We start from the raw sequence: 24818 nt of genomic DNA on the forward strand, positions 1-24818 counted from the left end.
CCCGGCAGCCCCCTAAGTCACGCGGATGCCACCGGTGGCTTGCTGGCAGGATTGTCTCCTCCATCTTTGTTTCTTCAGTTCTTAGCCCAGTGCTAGGGCACGTATCAGAAGCTCCATTTCTTCTTGGTGTCTGACGATCATTCTCCGTTTCTTTCATCTTCAGCGAGTGTGTGTTGAACACGGATGTGCCAGTCACTCTGCTAGTTATGGCTGTCGCTACCGCAGTTCGGTGTGACTAGGTACCATCTTGTATCTCGTAAAGGTCACAGTCTATCTGGAAAGACAGCCAGGCCCCTGTGATAACGGCCAGAAAGAGTAGGTGCCTCACCGTGTGCCAGCAGCTGTGTTAAGCGCCACGTACCTGATTTCACTCTCCCGGCTCCCCCCATTCATCCCCTCAGATAGTCACTGTACCGGGATTGACCCAGGGCCGTGCTGCTTTGATAGACTTTCTGGAAAGGGAGACAGATAGTAAGCACGTCCATCACGAATATAATTTCAGGCCGTGGTACGTGGTGAGCAGGAAGTGAAGTGGGGGATGGTGATGGGTGTGTGTGGGGGGAGTAGGGGCTTGTTCTGATCACCTATTCACTGCTTTGGTGACGAAGGGACCCTTTGCCCTAAATAGTGCAAGATGGCCAAACATACGACACCTCACTCTGGACAGATGAAGTTGGCAGCAGTTTATTAGTCACAAAGGCTCATAGCCCAGGGGAGGTGGCCACCGCATGCCACAGGGAGGTCGCAGTCAGGACCTGCACTTGGGAGAAGAATGAACCAGCAGGGCTTATGGGAGGTCGGCCTTTTAGTGACAAGGGGGTGGGGTGACCCCTGGTTTCCATGGAAGGATGTGATTAGCTTCGTTGAATAATGTTCTGGGGTGGCAGGGAGTTGAAGCTTATTGGGTTGAAGACTAGGCAGTGAGCAGCTGGTCTGCCCGATGGGAGGACTGGCTGGGTGGGGAGCCTGGCTTGCTAAGTGGGGGACATATCTGGCGAGACCAGAGGAACTCATGGCTGGGCCTTCAGGGCCCTGTAAGACTCAAAGAGGTCGAGGCAGCACTTGAACTTTTAGATCTTATAATACTGTTGCAGGGCTGTCGCTAGGGAGGGGGCCCCTCTGGACAGGTGGCACCAGAGCAGGCTTCTCTCAATGTCATGGGAAGATTGGGCTGGGTGGGGAGGAAGAGCTTTCAGGGCGAAGGGTCTGAAGGTAAAGGCCTCGAGGTGGCATGGGACTAGGAGATGGGAGCTGACTTGATCCCCTTCGTACAGATGAGGAAACTGAGGCACAGAGGGCAGAAGTAACTCGACCGTGATCCTGTAGCCAGGAGGCAGGATCTGAATGTCCCCACATCATGGCCCAATCTAACTGTCCAGATGGGACACTTAGAAGAAGCGTTTCACCCAGCCTGGGAAGGCGGGGCGCTCCCTGGAGGAAGTGATGCGCGAGGTGGGGCGGAGGGTGCTGTGCGGACTCACCCACAGGCCAGTGGCTGGAGAGAGGCTGCAGCGGGTGTAAGGAATGGGAAACAGGGCAGGGAGAGGCTGCAGGGCAGATCCCCAGGGACCAGATAGCTGACGTCAGGGGTCCGCTTTTATTCCTGTGCTGGGGGATGAGATCCAGTTGCATTTTGGAAGCACTTTGCTGCAGTGGGCGTGGGGAGTTGTCCCAATGCAAGGATTTAACTGAACGGAATCACAAAGGGGTCACACTTCTCCAAGGCCACTCAGGGCTGTTTCTCCAGTTTCTTCATCCTCAGAAAAACGAAGGCATTTCCCCAGATGGGAGTGGAGGCTCTAAGCAGGTAGGAGATGAGGAGGCAGGTGCAGAGGGATAGATGTTATTATCACCAATAAGCAAAAAAAAAAAAAAAAAAAAAAAAAAAAAAAAAATACACTGTGCCAGGCGTGCCGGCCGCTGCGGGCATGTTAAAAAGAAAAAGGGAGAAGCCAGAGCCCTGGCCTTCCAGGAGGCCGCGATCACGTCCACGAATGATACACAGTAACAGGCTAAGGAACTCTGCTGCTTGCCGTGCCCCCTCGGGGAAGTCACCTAACTTCTCCATCCCTCAGTTTCCCTCATCTGCGACGTGGGCTCGTGACACCCAGCTCCTGGCATCGTTAGGGGGACTGGCGAGCACTCGCGTAGCTGGTGCCGAGTCCCCCGAGTGTGCAGGTGCCAAGCGCTGCTGGAGACTGGGGTGACCAGAGGGCGTGTGGGGGCTGAGCTCGGGGAGCGGCGAGTGCTTGGGCAAACGTGTGGAGGTGGCCGATCCCCATGGAGAAGCAGTGGGGGCGAAGGTGTGCGTGGAGGCCCAAGTCAACATTGTAAAGGAGTCTTGACTGCAAGACTAGAGAGGTCTGGTTTCCTTCTTTAGATAAGAGAGGGGGTGTCAAGGCTAAAGCAGTGCTTTCTGTTTGTTTTGCTTTATGAAAAGAAGGATTGTGCAGTCTGGAGTGTAAAATAAATAAACGCAGAGGGTTAAGAGACCAGAGGAAGGTGGAGAGGCTTGGGGCTCGGGAGGCGGCCGGGACGTGGCCTGTCGCGTGGGAAGGAGAAGAAGGATTTGAAAGGCACAGTTGGCAAGATGTGGAGGTCGATTGGATCAGGAGAAGGGACAAGGCTGCTGATTTCACGGTGTCGGGAATTTGGAGAATGGAGCCGGCAGGAGGAGCACGGAGCTCGGGGGAGGACTCGGCGCTGGGGTGGGCTGACGAGTTCATTTCTAGGCTCCCGGATGACGTGGCGTTGCTGAGATTACGTGAAAGTTCGAAAGCCTAGGCGAGCCATTAGAAAAGAATCGAAATTGGGGAGAGGGTCAAGGCCATTTGTAAGATAGGGGGTGCAATTAGGAAAGTGCATGAACGCTTGCGGGAGTAAGTGGAGGGAAAGGAAGAGCAGAGGCTTGGAACTGAGGATGGAAATGGAAATGGCCAGGGAATCAGAAAGGTCACTGTCTCTTGACACCTTTCCTGTAAGATAGGTATTAGGAAGCTATTATCGAGAGATCATGAGTCTCAGGTCAAGAAATTGTCCCAACTTCACCCCATCAGGCACGGCGGGAGTTGCACTGTGATCCGTGGGCCGATACCCAGCCCAAAGCTCTCTTCCTTATTTTTGTCACATGTCCTTTTTGCAGGAATTAAGTGGCTCCTCCATGGCCCCCATCCTGACAGCGGTGCAATCTACAACAGCTCCTCCCACATTCAACAGGACCAATAAATTCACAGCTGGCTTCCAGAATATCGTCGACGCATATGGCGTTGGCAATTACCGGGAGATAAACCCAGGTCAGGATCTGATACGTTGCACACCCGAGCAGCCTGAACATAAAAATTGTGTAAGATTTATCCCTGCGGTGGCCTAGGAGGTGAATTGCTTAAAACCGCGACTTTCCTAAGATCTTACTCAGTTTCCTAATGCTCTGCATTATCTTCTGTAAAGGTCAATGAGTAAAAAGATTTGTTCTTTGTCAAGTAAATTGTAGCCTTGTCAGACAGCCAAATTCTGTTCTCGTTTCCTTACCAATTTAATAAGCATCATCTCTAGGCATCGTCAGGGCCTGTGGTTCTGTGGGAGTTGAGAGCATGTAGAACTTGGAGTCAGAAGACTGGATTCTTAGTGACATAAACGGTGTGATGTTGGTAGCCTGGTTTATAAAATAAAGGAGTAGACCAGCCCGAGTCCCAGTCCAACTTGTGACTCATAGTGCAGGGTCCCCATAGGTTCAGGGTCCTGTGAGTAACTACTGGAGGTACGTGGTGCCTGTGAATGGTGGAGAAACAGACAAAAGATAGTGGTGGAAAGAGCTTAAAAAACTGATTGAAAGCCCCCTAAACTTTGTGATCTTGAGCAAGTCACTGAACTGCTCCCAAACTCAGCTCATCTGTAAAGTGAGGAGTGATAATATTTACTGGTTGATGAGCTAATGTCGGTGGGAGCTAAGCAGGTGTCAGGGGTGGGGATGCTGAGAGAAGACGGACTCGGAAGGAAGGGAGCCAGCACCTGGATCGAGGCGCGAGATAGGGAAATCTTTAGCGTCGCTGGGAAAACTCAGGGCGTGTGGGTCTCACCTCTGCAGCTCCCTACACCATCATCACTTTCCCCTTCCTGTTTGCCGTGATGTTTGGAGACTGTGGTCACGGGACCGTGATGCTCCTGGCTGCCCTTTGGATGGTCCTTAACGAGAAACGTCTGCTCTCCCAGAAGACGGACAATGAGGTGAGTGTGTCCATCAAGCATCCCCTCGTTTCCCTGAAGTTATAAGTAGAATATTAAGCATGTTTGTGATGTTGACGCCATGAAAATAACACGTTTTTATCAAAAGGAAAGGAAAGACAGAAAAAAAGGGCCAAAATTCAACATAAAAACTCTTGGCCAAGGGTAAGTCCTTTGGATGGTTTGGTGCAGTTCTTTTAAGCATTTTTGTTTTTTTGTACATTTCTTGATAAAATATTGATCTTTTTTTTTTTTCCCCTAACATTTATTTTTTTCTTTGGTTATAAAAGCAATATAGGTTCATTGTAAACACTGGGAAAATACAGCAATCTACGCAGAGAAAAATCACGATTAATGTTTTCGTGTTATATTTCCAGTTTTTTTCTCTGCACTTATCACTAAATATATACTTTTCAAAACTTGGAATCTAATAATGCATATATATTTGTAGCTTCCTTTTTTTCACTTTAAGTATCACAACTACTTTTTCATGGCAGAGAAATTCCTCTTCCCGCAAGCCCACGATCAGTGTTCTTGCGAAACTCTGAGAAATCCTGAATGCCTGTCTTCACTTTTCCATGTGAAGTTTCTACCCCTTCTTTGAAGTCTCCCGCAGAGTGCTGTGAAGGTTGGGACAGCCCAAGACTCTGCATTGCTTCAAAGTTACTCAGCGCGCGTGACTTTCTGTCCACTGCTAACACATTTTACAAAGTGGAAACACGCCGTTAGCTATGTTCTGAATTTTAAGAATATCTACAATCTTTTTTCACAGGCTGACTTAACCAGAGCTGGTTCAGTGATATCATAGTGAGTTAATTATAAGCAAGGTTAGTGGAAAAATCAGCCTGTGGCCAATATAGTTTTTCACGTCAAGCATTTTAGTAGATGTGGTTTCCTGTAATACATATTCATAGTCTCCAAGTTACACTCCAGCTGTTCTGAGAATGATTGCTGCCCTTCGTCCAGTGTGAGAGGAGGATGCTCTGTCTTCTCAGTGGGTGTACTTTGTAACGAAGACCCAAAATGAGTAGAGATTTGATCTGCCGTACAATTTAGCAGCTATATGAGGCCAGCCCAACGCTTGACTCTCGGAAGTGCCAGGGACGGCAGCACCCACTTCCGAGTCCTTTCTCAGTTTCTGCTTTAGTTACGTTTTCTAACCAAGGCAGAATTAAAGAATATGAGGCTTATATGTTTTGTCTCCACAATAACAACTACCATTCTGGGACATTTCCGATTCACCTGTAGAAGCTCAGGAAAGTCACGACGTGTGTGCTCTTGCCACCTGGATCCCTCCGATGTCTGCCCCGTCACGTGGCCCCTGAGCGGGGCCCACATGCCTTGCCGTAGTGTCGGAGACTGACTTCCCCAGGGCCTGGGTCCGAGCTCGCTGATAGTCATTCTCCGTGTCTCCCCGAGGCCAGATCTGGAACACTTTCTTCAACGGGCGCTATCTCATCCTGCTCATGGGTATCTTCTCCATTTACACGGGTTTGATTTACAACGACTGCTTCTCCAAGGCTTTCAACATCTTCGGCTCTTCTTGGAGTGTCCAGCCCATGTTCAGAAATGGCACATGGAAGTAAGTTTACAGACAGAGATGGGTCGCTCACTGGCCATCCAGGTGGCCTCGGTGACAGTTTTCATGGCCAGGTGAGTCTACGCGTAGCTCTGCTCAGAGGCGCACCTACAAATTTAACAGATAATTCTGTTTTGTCACCGGAGTGCGAGATCTTGTGGCGCTTTCTCAGTCACCGTGCTGGTAACTATAATGCATGGAAATAGCTTCGAAAACTCAATTCGAGTAAGTCTGTGTCGTGGAGCACATAGCGCCAGGCACTGTTGTGGAGACAAAGGTGGAGCAGGTATAAACTGGCATCCTGGAAGCGGCCATGAAAGCAGGCTTCCTGGAGAAGAAGGTGTCATTCAAAACAGTGGTCCCTAACCTTTTGACACCAAGGACCGGTGCTCCTATGAGAATCTAACGCCCGATGATGTGAGGTGCAGCTGAGGCGGAGATGCTAGTGGTGGGGAGCGGCTGCAGATACAGATGATGCTTCACTCGCTTGCCCGCTGCTCACCTCCCGCTGTGCGGCCTGGTTCCTAGCAGGCCACAGACTTGTACTAGTCCATAGCCCGGGGGTTGGGGACCCTTGGCTTAGAGGATTTGTCCTCTAGGAGGGCAAGGGGAATGTTTGCTCATTTTTGTGGTTCGGACAATGACCTTAGGTTGATAGGTTCCTATTTTGGTGTCAGATAGGGCCGTGGACTGGTCTTGTTTTTGTCTTGATCCATCAGAGTCACAGGGTGGCCTTGTCTGTTGTTGGTGTTCTGTGAGATTGTTTATGCTCAACAGCAGACTGGGCCGGGGATGCCTGGCCAGTTCCCTCTGGTCAGGGGTGGCTTTCTGCTCTGTTGACACACAAACACGTCTCTGCTAATTAAACGCAACCATTTGGCCTGAGGCATGCTGTGGGGACAGGGTCTAGGTCTGAGATGGCCGACTCTACATTCCTGGCCTGGTCTGCACTATGAGGCTTCTTAACGCCCCCACCCTCACCTCCCACCCCCACACCAAATACCCAGCAGCACCTCAGCTGCAGGATGGCAGGGGTGTGCGTCTGGACAGCCCGTGCAAGTTGCAAGCACTCTTCCTCATCATTTCAGATACTCACTTTTGGTTCCCTTTATAGGTGTGTGCTCTGTTTTGTGCTTCTGGGTAAAAATGGGACATGTATTTAAAGACATTCGATGGACCACACCTTCAGATAGCTCCCTTTCACGGAGATTGGAGTCTATGTGTGGAAGCCAGTTCACTCCTCCAGCATCCGCTCAGGCGGGATTTCCAGCCTTGTCCCTGGGCTGGGATTTATTTCCTACAGGCTCCTTCATCCTTGCTCCTACCCTTTTTTTTTTTTTTACCCTGATGTAGTATAACTTTTTCTTTACTGAACCCCATCAGGCTGAGAGCACTTTGGGAACTCAGACTGTGACCTCCTTGGGGGCTAGCCGGTCATGTCTGTAGCCTCAGCACCTACGATGGTTCTTAGCACATAGTAGGTATTCAATACCCATTCATGGAAGAACTGAATGAGCCAAATTGATGAGCTGAAAAAAAAAAATTGATGAGTGGTACCAATATTTAGACTTTGATTGCCTGGGCAGTTCGTGACTGATGGCTCTATAGTCTTTTTTTCCCGCCTTGGGTTGATCATTTTTTTTGTTTTTTGTTTTTTTTTTGTTTTTTCCCCTTTCTCCCCCTCTGTAGTATGGAGGTGATAGAAACAAATCCACTTTTACAGCTGGACCCGGCTGTCCCAGGAGTATACTCTGGAAATCCATACCCCTTTGGGATCGATCCGGTAATAATGTTTTCTTTATTAGTTAAATGTCTTGCTCAGGCGACCTCTGGGTGATGGGGAAGAAAGTGCCAAGACCTGTCAAATCTACAAGCTTACGCTGAAATAGAATAAACAGACTGGGGGTTTCTGTGACACACCGCTGCCGATTCAAGTGACTGTCCTACTGGCATCCTTTACCCAGCTCCTGGGTCATTTTCAGACAATTCCCCAAACACCTGCCTCTTTCTCCATCAGGTGTACCAGGATGGTTAACAGTTGCTTCTTTAAAAGGCCCTTGGATGCCTGGAAAGTGTTCATATTAGATAAGCAATTTATCATCCCGATCAAGTTCCCTACTTTGGCATTTCCTTACAGTAGGTAACACGTCTGTCTCTCCTAGAAAAGTATGGGTTTGCTTTCATTTTTGCTTTATTACATAGAATTGATACAAGTTTTAAAAAAGGACATGTGTTAACTTTTATTTATTAGATCGATCTCAGTTGGATTTGAGCCAAACCAAACAAAGGTGCTTAACCGCTCAGCCTTTAGATATGAAGGGATTTCCAGAAGACACATTTTCGTGAAAAGCCACTCACAAGTGACGGCCCAGAGCATATCGCCACCAGGTGGCAGCCTTGTGCTCCAAATGAGCGTGAGCCGTCAGCCCTGGACTTGGCAGATGTGGTCCATAAATGTCTTCTAAGCTCTGTTTGTGGGAGAGAACCTGAGACCTCAGTTTTAGTTGTTGACAGTTGAGAGTGGACAGTACTGGCCCTAACATCGGTTCTTTGGCCCCTCCCATCGCGTGAGTCATCTCCTTTTCAGTTTTTCTGGGTCCTCCCACCGTGTGCCCACCTCCCCTGCTTATAAAACAGAAGCCATCACCCAGAATCTGTTTATGCTTGCTGCTCAGGGGCACTTGAATTCCAAGTTTTATCAAAAGAGGTTATGTCCTTGCAAACTGGTTTTTAAAATGCTAAAAACAAATGCAGGTTATTTTTGTAGACTGTCAGGCTTTATCTTTGGTCCAGGTAATTCCGGGATGACCCGGCAGGCAGAGGGGGAGTATAGAGGGCGGTGGTTTCGGGGTCTGGTTGGCCTTCCTTTGCATCGAATCTACCGTCCTCTCTCTTCCTGTCACAGCCCACATCTAATTCATCGGCAAATCCTGTCTACCCAGCTCTGCCTCTCACTTTCAAAGGGAGGACAGTGTATTTCGTGTTTCACATCTGAGTGGTCCAGAGTTTCTACTCTGCATGCAATTTTGTTACCTGCCCACTAGTCAAAAATGAAAGGAAAATGTGAGGGTGAAGAGAAGGTGGGATGTTGAATATAATTAATTTTTTCCCTAGTAACACTTAGGTTTTTAAAAATTTCTGGTCATTTGTTATCAAATATGACATAAATGATCATTTTATTTCTGATGATTATTATTATTTCCCAGTGATGACCTTTTTAGCAGAACATTTCTGTGCCTATATTAGCAATTACATATCTTTTTTTCCCACCCCCTCAGCACTTACATATCTTAATAAAGGGTTTGATTTTTACATAATGTAAATTCCCACAGCTGCATTTATTGACTATATACAGCAACTGCTTGTGAATTAAATACAAAACATTTGGCTGTTAGAGCTGAGAGGTCTTTCTAAAGATGTTTATAAATGTTTTATAATAAGTGAACATAACATTTTGAGCCCACCCTTTGCAATCAGACAGCCTGTGTTTAAATCTTGGCTTTTCTATATCCTCGTTATGTGATTTAGAGCAAGTTCCCATCAAGGCGTCTCTCTTTCCTCATCTATAAAATAGATATAATAACAGCCTTAACCTATAGGGTTGCTCAGAAGATTAAATGATTTTTACATGTAACACCCCCAAAACAGGTGCATAAATGAGGTAAATGCTCCATTTGCTATTATATTATTTCTTCCCAGGTGTGTAAGTAACTTAATTTTGCTGAGATTAAGATAAATTCCCTTATCTGTAAAATGGGAATATTTACACAGTAGCCCACTCTTCCTCATGGGGCATACGTGCCAAGACCCCCAGTGGGCGCCCGAAACTACAGATAGCACCAAACCCTATATATGCTATGTTTTTTCCTGTATGTACACGCCAATGATAAAGTCTAATTTATAAGTTAGGCACAGTAAGAGAATAATAACAACAATAATAAAAGGGGACAATTATAATAATCTACCATATTAAAAGTCACGTGACTGGTCTCTCAAAATATTTTATTGTACTGCACTCAGCTTTTCGCTTAAAGGAAACATTTTATGGCTTCTCTTTGGCGTATCTGAATTGCCAGCATCACTACGCTTATGCTTTGGGGCCATTAGCGAGTCACGTAAGCGTGACTCAAATGCAAGCACTGTGGTATCATGACAGTCCATCTGACAAGCAGGACGGCTACAGAGTGACCAATGGGGGGAGGGTATGCAGCGTGGGGACGCTGGACAAAGGGACGATTCATGTGACCCCTGTGGCTTGGTTACCTTTGCGATGTAGCATAGCAAACTCTCAAGATGTGTCCAGCGGGCAGTTTGGGATGTGCCTGAAGTTCAAGAGGAGTCAGAAGTAGGGGCAGGGACTTGGGTCATTGGCATGGGGGTGGGGACTGGAAAGCAGGGAGGAGTCTGAGATTTCCGTGGGCAGGAAAGATGTAAGTGGCTGGCGTCATTAACCAGTGCGAGGCCCTGACCGTCCACCTAACCACTCTGTGTGCTCGATCGCTGTCAGTCTCCTTTGGGACAGGCAGGCACATGCTCCCCTGACTTTGCAAGTTTGGCAAACAGAGACCTTGTAGAAGGCAGGGACTGTCTTACTCATAGTGCTAATAAAAATTGGCTACAAGAGTGGCTTCTTGAGAAGGGCCTGGAAAACGCTTTGTAATGTGAAGCGCTGTAGGAATCCAGAGCAGACAGCAGTATTATTTGTTGAGTAAATGCATGGGCCAGAGATCTAGACCTTTGCTAAGGGAACTGAGGCCAGTTTGAGATCTCCATAATATCTCAGAATTTCTTTTCACCTAGAACAAGGGAAAAATCATGTATCTTTCTCCCCAGTTTCCTCTCAGCCACTTGATATTTTACGAGTGGCACTAATGGTTCTGACTCGTTTGGCATGAGAGTTGCGTTTAAAAGGGACTTGGTCCCTTTCTGAGCTTAAAATGCATGAATTGAACTGGACTGAAATTTGAAAATGTGCTTCCCAGACGACTTCCTCAGGGGCAGTCGTGCGGTGGCCCCCAGCTCCAGCACGACCTTGAGATTCTGGCCTCATGTATTTCTTGTCACCTTTCTATCCAGATTTGGAACTTGGCTTCAAACAAACTGACGTTCTTGAACTCCTATAAAATGAAGATGTCGGTCATCCTGGGAATTGTCCAGATGGCTTTCGGTGTCATTCTGAGCCTTTTCAATCACATGTGAGTGCTATGATTAACTCTCTGCCTGTCGGTCTGACTCAGTGACGAGGGATGGTGACAGAGCCACCACTTCACCCTGCATTCCCTCCGTGTGAGTTTACTTTCTACTGGAGTGCTTTTCCGTGTCCCTTGGCTTGAGCCAGGACAAGCTGGCTTGCCAGACAGGGCACCTCTGTTTCTCCTCAGCTGACCCTCTCAAGGGGTAGTGCACCTTTCACCTCAGATCTGTTCGAGGGTTCACGAAGAGGCTGGCAAGCCCCCAGCTCCTCGCCTTCCGTCCCCAAACTGAAAGGCCTTCATTGGTGCCATATAGGGCTTAGCTCCCACCTGTGGGCAAATGGAGACGTAAGTTCACTCTGGCCAAGATTCTGGATTCCCTCTGCTGTAATTTCTTCCTCCTGGCAGCACCCCTCACTTCTCTGGCCATGAGTGTTGTTCTGTCTGTTCCTTTCCTTCTGTCAGGATCCATGTCTGGAAATCTTCTCCCACTTATTTACACTAAAGGTATAAATCTTTGAAAACAGCTTCAGATGTGCCTGTTCAGAAGCACCTGCTGTGGCCATGGCAGCTTGTAGGTGTTGCTGAAAGCCCACCGGCCAGGTAGTTGAGGGGCGGGTGAAGGCAGCATGGTGCCACAGAACTGGTACGGAGTTTGGAATCAGAAGTTTAAGTCCTGGGTCCAGCTCTCAACAGCTGTGTGATCATGGGCGTATTTAGCGTCTCTGAGATTGGGTAGTCAGCACGAGTTAGGTTATTGTGTGGTAACAAACAGCCCCCAGATCTCAGTGGCTTGAGACTATGATACACGTCCATCACGGACCCCTCAGGCGCTCCACTCCTGTCATCCTCACACTGGGACCTGGGCCGATGGGCAGTCGCCAGCCGCAATACTGCCAGTTGCTGTGGCAGAGGAGAGTGGTCAGTTACACACTGAGTCCTCAGCTTCCACCCCGAATCACACCTGTCACTTCTGTTCCCATTTCATCGGCCAGAGCCAGTCACATGGTGACCCCCGATTTGGAAGGCCAAAGAAGTATGATTACGTTTGAAAAATGAGAAACGTTTAGTGAGCAACCTAATGACCACCGCACTGGTACCAGCACCTACCCGCAAGTGCCAGCAAGTTCAATGAGAATTCCAGAAAGCATTTGCTGGACTAGACTGTATTTGGCACCATCGCATGTCAGGCTGACCTCAGCTCTCTCTCGTCACCCCATTTTATCGTGGGATCGCCCTTTTCCCTCAGACAGCTCTTGCAGTGAACAAAAGGCGTGGGGGCCCTTTCTGACATTTTAACTTGGGGGTACCCTGCTTAGCCTCATGAGACTCCCCGTATCTTAGGCCAGGAGTCAGTAAACTTTCTCTGGAAAGGGCCACCAAGTATATGTTCTGGCTCTGCAGGCCAGCCAGTCTCTGTCACGGCTACTCTGGTGTCACGGCTTGAAAGCCGCCATTGATAGTTCAGACTGTCCTCATTGGATGAGTGTGACTGTCCCAATAAAACTATGAATGCCGAAATTTGAATTTCATATGATCTTCATGTGTCAAAAACTATTCTTTTGATTTTTTTTCACCAGCAATTTTAAAATATGAAAACCATTTTTAACTTACAGGCTGTACCAAGACAGTCGATGGGCTCTCTTTGGCATGAGAGCCGCAGTTTGCTGACCCCTGTCCTAGGCATCTTAGGAGAAATCTGCCAAGTCGCCCTTAGATGTCTTTGTGCCCTTGAAAGTATGATATGAGCTAGGCTCGATTGTCTACTATCTGTGAACGTGACCTTTCTGTTGGACTTCACCTTCTAGACCTTGGTTCACCCCAACTCTTTTGTACACAAGCACTTTCTCTTCCATCCGTGCATGACGGCTGCTTCCCAGGGGAATGGATGGATGCAGTGACCATTTTGTGCTTCGGGGAGAAAAATTAGTTACTGATATTTCTCAATGTTCCATCTTGTGTGTGTGTGTGTGTGTTTTCCACCCCCAGATACTTCAGGCAAACGCTCAACATCATTCTGCAGTTTATTCCCGAGATGATTTTTATGCTGTGCCTGTTCGGATACTTGGTTTTCATGATCATTTTCAAATGGTGCCACTACGATGTCCACATGTCCCGAAAAGCCCCGAGCATCCTCATCCACTTCATCAACATGTTCATGTTTAACTACAGCGACGCTTCGAATGCACCCCTGTACGAACACCAGGTGTGTCTAGGTTCTTCCTCTTTTCTCTTATGCACTTGACTGTGTCAGATCTCTCTCAAAACTCTTCAGTGTCGCAGAGAGTGGTTATTTGCAAGACCAAGCCGTCTCAGCCCCAGCCAAGGGTCTTGGGGTCTTTAAATGTCACGAGGATCTTTAAATTATTAAGTGAGAATACAGGGCTGAGGGCAGGGAGGTGGGGCAGCTGCAGCTCTTCCTGTCTGCGTCATACGTGAGAGGGTAGTGCTGTGCGGGTCGAAAATGGACCTGTACGTGGTGAAGGAAGAGAAACTAATCCTTCAAATTGATTGGCTTGAAGCTGTAAGTGCTCCACATAAAAGTCAATGATCTTTTATTCTCAAAGTAAACGCTTTTTTTTTATGAACACTGAAGTCCACACTTAGTCTGGAATATGCACTGAGCATGGATGGCACAGTGAATGGCGTTTCCAGCTTTTTTTCCCATTAAAAAGCATTATTGGGAGTTGGCTGCCTTCCCCCGGCCCTAGGATGAGAATGAATGATCTTGACAGCTTCGAGTTTTCATAACCTCATTTTGAGGTCAAACAGCTGGAAGAGACAATACAGGCGGATAAATCCAGCGCCTTCCCCGCACTGCCCTGGCCGTCTGGTGCCACGTTTGAATACGGGAGAAGAGCAACATATCAGTAGAAACCTCCAGCTGCTTTGTACATCATGAAGTTGCGGAGAAGCCTCGTTGAAAATCGAACAGTTTCTCTTCATCTTTTGAGCATCTAAGAGTGCAGGAGGGTAGAAGATTGAACAGATAAGATGTTCTGACTATTACCAGGGTAATTCTTATTATCATTGGGATAATAAATTGTCTCACCAAGGGCTTGGCCAAAACGGCTGAAGAAAAGTGAAGGCTAAAGAATCTTTTTGTGGTGGTCGTTACTGTGAGCACCTAGTTTCCACTTCTCTTCAACAGCGCTGACCCAGCATTCCTGATTCTTTTGACAATAGCAGCTCTGAGTCACTCCTCAAAGCTGGTGACTGGGGAATGAATATATTAAAGAAGCAAGGGGCGAGGGTGTGAAAGGAAATATGGAACAGGATCGTAAAATGGGATGGCTCCTGGGTTTCAGCAGAGGTGTAGGGACCATAGATGCCTCATTCCAAAGTGAACCGTGAGAGAGAGACAGGAAAGTTTAACATAACTTCCCAGGTCCCGTTAGGTAGCTCACCTGCAGTGAGAGTATGCGTTAGCTAGACATTGTGAGGGTTTCGTTTTTCGTGTGTTTATAGCATACGTTTATTTAAAAATTCCAACTAGTTAATTTCATTTTAAAATGTTATTTAAAAGTCGTACGTGTTCATTGTAGACATTAAGCAAATCGAAACTAAATTTTATATACCTAATATTAAAAATTTAATTTATTGGGGTAACTGGTTAATAAGAGGAAAAAAATTTCTTTTTGAAAGAGAGCCGTGATAATCATCTTGTACTGGAAATATAAAATTACCAGTTAAGATAGTGTTTGTGACTAAAAGTGACCCAAGGACTTTGGTTACTGTTGAGTGACCAGTGAAGCCATGGGACATACCATATGATTCATCTAGGGAGGTAGGGCTAACTGTTCCCGTGGAACAGAGTGAAAGGGACAAGGGACCAATAAAGTTGCCCTTATGATGTATCTCATGAGCACTTCTTGTTCGAGTGACTGGTTACATACGGTATAAGTGAATAATAAGGGGTTACTTAGAGAATAAGGAGCAAAGAGACTTGAATCTCCAGTGCTTGCCCAGTATTGCACTGGGTGCCACTGGATTGGCAAATGGGCTGATGTTTTTCTGCCTGCATTTAGAATATTCCAAGGTGTGAAGGTGAATGAATTCACGAAAACGCTTTCGATCTCTCAAAATAAAATGCAACTGACATGACCCATATTTAGCACGTTTATCATACACAGTGTGTTGTGTGGTCACCTTAACATGACAGGATCTTACCATTTTGCTCTTGCAGCGAGAAGTCCAAAGTTTCTTTGTTATTATGGCTTTGATTTCTGTGCCATGGATGCTTCTGATTAAGCCGTTTATTCTTAGAGCCCGTCATCGGACATCCCAGGTGAGAGCTGTGCGCTCGTGGTGGGCAGGGATGCGGGTTCCTTGGAAAGAGAATTCTGGGCTTTAGCGAGAACACTGGGCTTACCGGGGCCTGACGGACGGCAGTGAGGCGAGTCACCGGCCCTCCTTCTGCAGAGTTCGACTTTTCCTTGGTCCTTTTCTTATTTCCAGAATAATACTCTATTAAGAGCAAGCTTGTTTGAATCTTATGTCTTGCAAACTTTCCTCAGGGCGTGTGCGTGTGTGTGTTTGCTATATAATATTTCCTTGTATGAATATACTAATTTAGGTGCCATTCATATATTGATAGTTATTTGGCTTGCTCCCAGTTTTAGTAATTACAAATAGCACATACTCATCATGTCTTTTGACATATGCGGTTTTAGAAAGTTGCAAGTAGCTGATTTAAAATTGATTATTTTGGAGCAGCACCCAGCTCAGACATTGTGAGATGCTTAGTTAAGGGGACTGCAAAGTATATTTTGACTGGGGAAGAAGAGTCACTAAATTCACAAAGTCCAGTATTGTGTTTCTACAAAATTATTCCTGTCCATTTTAACCAATTCCAGGATATGACCGGAAAAGGCTAGAGTTAGGGATGAAAGTGGAAAAACTGTCTTCGATTTCTTCTCTGATGTTTTCTTCCTTAAGTCGATGGGGAGAGAAAATAGGATTTCAAGAAGACAAAGTAACATCAACTCAAGTCACATCTCTCACCATGGGACAAGGAACCCACACAGCCCAGGGACAAGCCTTACCCAGAACCCCCTCTTGGTACCCGGCACCCTGGAATTCCTGTCTAGATGGACTCAAGTCCACTTTACAAAGGGCCAGCCACACCACTGGCATGGGCACCGCTGGACCCTGGCATGGCCGAGGGACAGGTGTTTGTGGGTGTGGGTGGACCATGGCCACTGTGGGTGGGAGTGTCTGCGGGTGTGCACGCGAGGCCCTCGTGAGGCGGGACGGAACCAGAGGTGGAGAGGAGAGGTGGCATGCCGTGGTGTACGGCCAGCTGTCCCGAGACGCTGAACTTGAACCTAGCCTTTCAAGTTCTTTATCAAGCTAGGAGGCTAGAACATACTTTATTTAGGAGTTAGTTGGCTTGATGTATAACTTTTAAAGATTTAAATGTATGGCACGTGGGCTTCCATTTTGACCTTTGCCCAGGGTCCTGCAGATATTAGGGGCAGACTCACTGAAGAAAGAAAGGTAAAGCTACTTTCATGTCAAATTTGCAGTATCCCCACCTGTGAAATCATTCTAGGAAACACTTTGGACATGGGACATTAAGTTTCACAGTGACTTGAAGAAAATGTTCTATTGAAACTCAGGCATGAAACCAGGCCACATGGAACGGCGACTTAGATTTTTTCCTTTGATTTTTATTTTTCTTAGCTATTTTTATAAAGTGATGTTTTTATTTTAACGAGTGTATTTGTGTTGGAAAAACCATTAAGTCTTACTTAGTCTGTTCAGGATGCTATAATAAAGTACCATAGACCGGGTGGCTTATCAACAACAGAAATTTATTGCTCACAGTTCCGGAGGCTGGAAGTCTAAGCTCAGGGCTCCTGCGTGCTCACCTGGTGAGGGTCCCCTTCCTGGTTCATAGTTGGCACCTTCTCACTGTGTCCTTATGTGGTGGAAGGGGTGAGGGAGCTCTCGGGGGTCTCTTATAAGGGCACTAATCCCATTTATGGGGACTCCACCTTCATGACCTAACCACCACCAAAGGCCCCCCCTCTAATGCTATCATCTTCAGAGGTTAGGATTTCAACACCTGAATTTTGGTGGGGACGTAAACATCCATATCTCCTAATTTCGCTTGTAGAAATCCGGATGTTTAGGTCACCAGGCTATGCGTGTCTGGCACAATAATGATTTTAATGGCAGTGGGTATTTTTTCTTTTAACAATGGAAAGGCACGCTTATACATGCATCGGTTTTCTGTAGAGACTGTGATTCACGTGGCACCTTCTGGAACACCGTGGAGAACAGCCCGTGCTCTGGAATCAGACCACCTGCGTCTGAATCCTGCTTTGCGGCTAACTAGCCTCCCCAGCCGTGCGATCTTGGGCACATTTTTTAACATTTCTTTGCTGTAATTCATCTCTCTCTAGAATGGGGTGATAATTGTGCTTTCATAAAAAAGATTGTTATAAAGACTGAATGAGAAAGACTGAAACTCTCTCAGAGAGAGAGAGAGTTTAGAACAGTGCCTGATACGTAGCTCATATTTAGCAAGAGGCTTTCTTTTGTAGCATTGTTGTGATTCTGATTCTAGGGAAGAATTTAACACTTCGTTTCCTTGCTTGCCGACAGCTGCAGACCTCTAGGATCCGAGGACACTCCCCTGAGGACATCGACAGTCACAACTCCAGTCCTTCCATGAGTGCTGATCACGGGGCTTCTGCCAGTGCCCATGGGGCCCAGGACGACCATGAAGAAGAGGTATTTGGTCCTCGATTCCCTACAAAGACTTCTCAGTTTGTACAGATTCTAGAAGAGGACCTGGGCAGAGGAGATAGTAAAATATTTACGAACCAGTATGTTGTGGACACCAGCCCACGGGAGTGAACTTAGGCAGTAGAGCTGGGGGGTGAGGAAGGGCTGGGAGGACCCTGCTGGTGACAGCCCTGTCATCGTTGAGTCGTGAGGAGTTGGGAGCACCTGTGAGGCTCAGAGCAGCAGCTGCATAGCAGCCACTCTAGGAGAAATGGAACATTTTAGCACACGTGCCTCTCTATTCGTGAGTGTGGGGTGAATGTCAGACTTCAGATCTAGTGACACAGGAGGCCCTCAGTGTCACCGAGGCCTCCTTGGCTCAGAACCAGGCCCCTGGGAGTCAGCTGCATTTATCATGAGCTTTCCCGCCAGGGCCCCTCAAACCGTGAGAGCAGAGCCCAAATCTAGCCCGAGGGACTGAAGCAGAAACTGGGTCATTTTATTGCCAGCCCTCCTCCCCGACATGGTGTGCACAGCCGCCATCACCTCCTCCTGCCTCAACCCTGGCTCTGTCCTGACGTCGTTGAATACTCCTTTTTTTAATTATTTATGTATTTATTTTTATGGTGACGTTGGTTAATGAAATCCAATACGTTTTAGCTGTACACTTTAACAGTAAGGCGTATATATCTGTTGACTAATCTTTGTAACATTATCTGCCCCTCCTGGGAATTCAGGATTTGTTTTGTTCCCTGGTCCCTCCTGCCTCTTTCTGTTCAAGGGCAGCCACTCCCCGCTTAGGAATGCACCACATTTTCCCAGACAGGGCAGCTGGCTGTGTTTAGACCACGCTTGAAGTCACCACAGCCTCGAAGGGCTGTCACTGGGGCTCCCTCTATTCTGATTCTGGGTTCCTGTGAGGCCTGAGGGATGCTATCAGGGGCTCCATTAGTGATGCGGATTGCTAAAAAAAAGTTCATTTCAACTAATAGATGGTCAGTTAGAACTAAAGAAAAATCTGGATGATGGAAATTTTTTCCTACAAGATGCTAGGTACAGAGAGTAACCCATAGGAGTGGCTACTGAAATTAAGCAGCCCGTCAGACCTGCCGGAATGTTTTGGAATCCAACCCACATGTCCTCTGACTCATTAATCTCAGCCTGTCCAGTACAGCCTCCCTCATCTGTTCTTCTCGTGCTCTCAACATATATCCAGCCAGCATTCGCCCGCCTCCTCCACCGTGAAGTGGCTGCCCTTGCTGGGGCATCATCAGGCTCCATTTGTAGGCTCCTCCCCCAGATGCCAGTGCGCACGCATCTCCCATCCCAAGGCAGATTCCGGCGTGACTCTGCTTTCCCCTCAAAGTCCTTTCCCACCTCTTTCCTCACCAGGAGTCAGCCAGACTCAAGGTTAAGGGCACCGTTCTCTCGACTACCAAGTCCGCCCGAGACTTCTGACACTCGCCACAAGTTTGGGGGCCCCCAGGACCATCCTCATTCAGACCAGCCAGTTACAGACTCAGGGTCCCCTCAGACTCCTTTGGGTCCAATAATTTATAGGCTGACTCACGGAACTTAGGAAAATACTCTACTTACGAGTACAGTTTTATTGTGGCGAAAGTATATAAATCGGAGCCCGCCAGAGGAGGAGGCACATAGGCGGAAGCCACTGGGAAAGCTCCAAACATGAAGCTTCTGTGTCCTCAGAGATCTATTACTCTGCCCGCATTGACGTGTGGTGATACGTGCACAGCGTCGCCAGCCCAGGAAGCTCGCCTGAGCTCCGGCGTCCGATGTTTTATTGGGGTTTCACTGTGCAGGCGTGGCTGATGGAGTGTGGCCCCGGTTGTTGTCTCCAGCTCCCCCTGCCCCTGGAGACCGTGCCGGTAATGCTGGCTCCAAGTCTCAACTCTTTATCCACGTGGTTAGCCTTTCTGGTGTGGCCAGGCCTCACAAGAACCAGCAGATGTGGTTCCAGGGGCTCCCCAAAAGTAATGAAGACATTTCGGTCACTTGGGAAATGCCAAAGGTTTAGAGGCTGCCGCCCGGGGGGGCCAGGACAAAGCCGGACCCCTCTCTGGACAGGGTTCATGGGTCGCTGCACACCCTTCCTGTACCTGGACTCCGCCCACTCACTGCATCCCTGCCCCTCCCCGCCCCTTGGATTCCTCCGGTCTTCACTGCTGAAGTGAGAGGCGTTTTTTCTCCGTAGACCTGACCCGGCTGACCACACCCCATTCCTGCATTCCTGGGTGCTTGCTCTCCATCCTTGACTGCAGCCATGCGGCTCCACCTGGCTCTAAGACTTTTTCTTTTCATCAGCCGTTTCTTTCTGTCTCATATCTGAAACGAAGATGTCTCCCAAGGCCGAGAGCGCTTCCTACGGCCTTTCACTCGTTGGTCTCAGTCCGCTTCGCCCCCACGGTCACTCCACTACCCACTTCCTCCAGTCGGTCCATTTCCGTCATTGCCACTCATTGGGCTACTAGGACTCGAGAACCTCAGAGCCCTGTGTGACCGTGGCCCCTGGGCGAGGGGCCCGTCTCTGTGTGCCCACCATGCTGCTGCGTTCCCGATGGCTGCACTTGACATTCAGTTGTGCGGTTGGTAACCGTGTGCACATTCTCCCTTCTAGACTGTGCGCGGCTTGAGGGCAGAGATGGTGCAGGTCAGACTGTTCCCTCCACAGCATCAGGCGCGTGAGGGGAACGGCGAGCGGTCCCACTCGTACCTGGATGATGAAGCTAATCGGCGACTTGGCTTTTTCGCTGATAGGTTATCACATCACTGATCCATTTGGCTACCAGGTTAACCTTCCCGCAAATATCTCTTTATTCCCTGCTGCCACTTTCTATTCAGATACCCTTTACGTTTCTCCGACAACTCCAGGTTATTTTCTCAACCCTCGTCCGTACTTGGCTTTTACTAAACCTCAGCACCTGCACACCCTCTTCCTCTCCTCACCCACAGGAGACCCCCGCTCCAGCCAGATCGTCCCCTCCCCCCACACACTTGCCTTCGTGATGTCCCCACCTGCCGGCCTTTTCCTTACCAGGGGTCATTTTCTTTACCAGGAATGATCTTGCTTCTCACTGACTGACGTCTGGATGTCTCGCCATCCTCATGGCACCGCACAAAGCTCACCTGTGACGACGGCCCTTCCCGGCCAATCTCTCTTCTTCTTTCATCCTTTTTCAGCTATTTGTGGGAAATGTTACTGCACACATACCATATCGTACTTTTTATCCTTTCGATGATACGTGAATGCTTATTTCCCCCTAGTTCAACTGGACGCGTCTTCACAGTGGGGCCCTTGTCTTATTTATCTGTGTCTCGTTTGTAGTACTTTTTGTTTAGAAAGTACTTAGTAAAGGAGAATAAGACATTCTCTCTTCCAGTTCGATTTCGGAGATGTCTTCGTGCATCAGGCCATCCACACGATCGAGTACTGCCTGGGCTGCATTTCCAACACAGCCTCTTACCTCCGGCTCTGGGCCCTCAGCCTGGCTCATGCAGGTGAGCGAACCTCCCGTCAAGGTCGCAGTCAGATGCAATGTGCTTGTAGGTAAAAGTGCCTTCTCTGCTCTGGGTCATTTCTGGCGTGTTTGCCAGAAGAAAGTCCTTCTTAGGAAGAAAGGACTTTTTTTTTTTTTTTTTTTTCCCCCAGGAGGTCTGGCTTAATGTTACTAGAATGGTTTCCTGTTGCTGCTGTAACAAATGGCTACAAACTTAGCAGTCCTGTCCCCATGGCCACTTACAGGTGACCGGCTTTTATCTCTGTGGTCCAGGTCATCGTGACCTTTTGGTTGAGGACCCTGAAGTCTTAACCTCAGAATATAATGTTGGCGTCTCCTTGGATGGGACAGAGTGCGAGCGAGCTCTCAGGTGGCTCTTAGTATAAGGACGCTAACCCCATCACGAGGACCCGACCCTCATAACCCCATCTAACCCCAATCACTTCCCAAAGGCCCATCTTCAAATACCAGAACTTTTGGGCTTAGGGCTTCAACCTATGAATTTGAGGGGCAGGCGGAGACACAGAGATCCAGTCCGTATCAAATCATATAACATGCATTCTTTTGTGTTTTGCTTCTTTGGCGTAGCATCCTATTACTCAGATTTACTTACGTTGCTGCATTAGCTACAGTTTGCTCGCTTCCACTGGTGCATAATTTACCACTGTGTGTTCATCCTCTTGCTGGAAACCCCTCCCCTGTGAACAAAGCTGCACAGACTGTACGTCATGCAGGTGCCTGGGGTGTGTGCCTCTGACGTCTGCAACTGGGAATGGAGTGGTCGAATCCGGGGTCTGCAGACCCAGGGTCATGGCCAAAGGTGGCCTGCATTTGCCAGGTCAACCCGTGCTAGAGAGTGTTGCCCTTGCATCTTGCAGAACTGTCGGAGGTGCTCTGGACCATGGTGATGAACGTCGGCCTTCACCTGCGAGGCTGGGGAGGACTCATCGGGGTCTTCATCATTTTCGCCATCTTTGCCGTTCTGACAGTAGCCATCCTGCTGATCATGGAGGGGCTCTCGGCCTTCTTGCACGCCCTGCGCCTGCACTGGTAAGAGCGGCCGCACCGCAGGAGCTCCATGTGCACAGAGGTAGGAGAGTGGGCTGAAGGGCCAGGCAGCGGGCTTCAAACCCTGGGTCGTGTGACATTAGCAGTGTCGCCCGTCGATGTACTATTCAGCGATGTGATATTGGTATATGTGTATAATGGTTACCCTATAATAAATGTGAGTTCTCATTTACTCTTTTAAATTTCCATGTGTTATATCACAAGTGGCTTCAAAATAAGGGACACCTCCAAGTATTGGTAAGATGACAGGTCTGACATAGGCTCTCAGAGGGCAGCTAGGCAAACCCAGGACCTTTGGTCCTTGTCGCCGAGTGCAGGACTGAGACCCATAGGACAGGCTAAGAAAGCAGAAACAGAAGGACAGACCCCTCAGGGAATAGGGTGGTCACAGGAGGGCTCCGGCATTCGCAGACGTGGCCGGAGCACAGCCTGTCTGCAGCCCTCACTGATGTGCTCTGCCTTTCTCTATGTCTGCGGTTCGTAAAGAAAGGTTTTATACTTCATATATTGACTTGAGAGTCACGGAGTCCCCTGCCTCAGGTTATAACATCATTTCTGCCCATGTCATTAAAGAAACGAACTCTGCTCCCTCTTCAGTGATCATCCATGATGTCTGTTCTGTGAGGTGCCGATTATTCTGCGGTAGTGTTAGCCCATCACTCTCAGATGAGGATGGACACGAAAGACCATGTATGACCCGGTGAAGTGATCTCGTTAGCTCGTCAGGCAGTGGTACATGGCGAGGGCTTCTTTGCTTGTGGGGCGCTGGGGGGCAGGGTTCTTATGCTGTGGTCTGCGAGGCCACTAAGCCACGAAGGCCTAGAGGAAGCGGGGCTGCGGAAGGAAAGATGCCAGCAAGAGAAAGGTTATGAAAAGCCTCGGAGGATTCCCGTGGCAGCTTCAGCCTGGGTCTCTCCCTGCACAGCTTCTTAACCCTGTGCTTGATTTTAGAAACGCTTCTTCCTTCCAGCCGCCAGCCTCTCGCTCTGTGTTGAATCCCCATTTTCTTGCCCCCGAAACAGGGTGGAGTTCCAGAACAAGTTCTATGTCGGGGCTGGTTACAAGTTTTCTCCGTTCTCCTTTAAAAACATCCTGGATGGGACGGCGGAGGAGTAAGCTGCAGGCCCGGCAGCGGCTGCCCCCTCCCGCATCAGCCTGTGTCAGGTGGTCGCTGGGAGGACTCTTTCCAGCCAGCCCGAGGCAGGAAGCCACGTCTTAGTTACCAGCCCTGGGATCTGATGTGACTTCACCATGTCCTAGAGAAACTACGTTGGCAAGTCATTGCAACTTCACGTGGGGTCTTAATTGTCAAATACCAAAATGATTGAGAAGCGGAGGGGCCGGGGGGTGGGGCGGCGCTAAACTCGTGTGTTCTGGCAATATTTTAAGTATTATATTTAAGCAAATAAACTTCTGGGCCATTCACTTTTTCTTTAAGATGTCTTTATTCAAAATTTTTCTGTAAAATGTATTATTGATAATGACAGGACAAAGTGAGACAATAGGGTTACACAAACCGACCCAGGAGAAGGATCGTGTTTATTTCGTTCTTTTGTTTCCTGCTTCCTCAAACACCTTTTTTTCTTTGTCTGGAGCTAAGCTTTACAAGATTAGAAACTTTCTCATGAATTTCGCTGCAGGTGAAGAAGAACAGATCATGTTCTGTGTTCAGGGAGGGGCTGGCCCCGTGCGGCTCTCTGCGCCGTTAAACCCTGTGGAATGAAGGGTAACTTAGCTCTCCAGCCACATTATGCTGGAGTAACCAGGGAAATTGACTCGTAGATTTGGATAAGTGCTAGGAAATGATGTTGCCCTGACATTCTCTGGGTCATTCGGCCCCAAAGCCACCTTTTAGGGCACCTGGATTGATAAACTCCTAGGATCCAGGCACAGAATAAGATTGTTGCAAATGGACCAATGGAGCAGAAGTGACAGCCCAGAAATAAAGCCACGCGTATAAAGGCAACAGATTTTTGACAAGGAGCCAAAAATACACAATGAAGAGAAAGGAAACCTCTTTAATAAATGGTATTGGGAAAATTGGAAAGCCACCTGCAAAAGAATGAAACTAGACTGCCGTCTGACACCATACACAAAATTCACTCGAAATTGATTAAAGACTTTAAGAACTGAAACAATAAAAATCATAGAAGAAAACATAGATACTAAATATGCGGACTTTGATCTCAGAGGGGTTTTGTGAACTTGACCCCAAAGGCCAGGAAAGTAAAAGCAAAAATAAGTGAATGGGATTACGTCAAACTAAAGCCTCTGCACAGCAAAAGGAACCAACAAAACGAAACGCCAACCAACTGAATGGGAGAAGGTATTTGTAAACAATACTTCCAATAAGGGGCTAATATCTAAAATATGTAAAGAACTCAAAACAACAACAACAAAAACAACCCCCCAAAAATCCAATTAAAAAATGGGCAGAAGACCCAAACACACTTTTTCCAATAAGACATACAGATGGCCAACAGATGTATAGAAAGATGCTCCACTTCC

At 48.0% G+C, this 24818-nt stretch overlaps 1 protein-coding gene across 8 annotated transcripts in view; it reads left to right on the forward strand.

Moving 5' to 3' along the window:
• Window positions 1–23741, forward strand: part of ATP6V0A4 (ATPase H+ transporting V0 subunit a4) — a 56723-nt gene extending 32982 nt beyond the window's left edge. For 7 of the 8 annotated variants that reach the window (XM_015588380.2, XM_015588381.2, XM_015588382.2 and 4 more), the window contains 11 exons: window positions 3143–3293; window positions 4085–4224; window positions 5646–5803; window positions 7490–7583; window positions 10877–10995; window positions 12982–13198; window positions 15179–15280; window positions 17605–17733; window positions 21126–21243; window positions 22121–22292; window positions 23333–23741. In XM_015588380.2, coding sequence (XP_015443866.1) covers window positions 3143–3293; window positions 4085–4224; window positions 5646–5803; window positions 7490–7583; window positions 10877–10995; window positions 12982–13198; window positions 15179–15280; window positions 17605–17733; window positions 21126–21243; window positions 22121–22292; window positions 23333–23426 — 1494 coding nt within the window. In that variant the 3' untranslated portion in view covers window positions 23427–23741. Of the gene's footprint in view, window positions 1–3142; window positions 3294–4084; window positions 4225–5645; window positions 5804–7489; window positions 7584–10876; window positions 10996–12981; window positions 13199–15178; window positions 15281–17604; window positions 17734–20362; window positions 20535–21125; window positions 21244–22120; window positions 22293–23332 lie in introns of those variants that run through there. The other variant, XM_015588383.2, reaches the window with a different exon arrangement.
• Window positions 23742–24818: the final 1077 nt, after the last annotated feature.

The sequence above is a fragment of the Pteropus alecto genome, unplaced genomic scaffold (assembly GCF_000325575.1).
Source record: "Pteropus alecto unplaced genomic scaffold, ASM32557v1 scaffold22, whole genome shotgun sequence".
NCBI classification, from domain to species: Eukaryota; Metazoa; Chordata; class Mammalia; order Chiroptera; family Pteropodidae; genus Pteropus; species Pteropus alecto.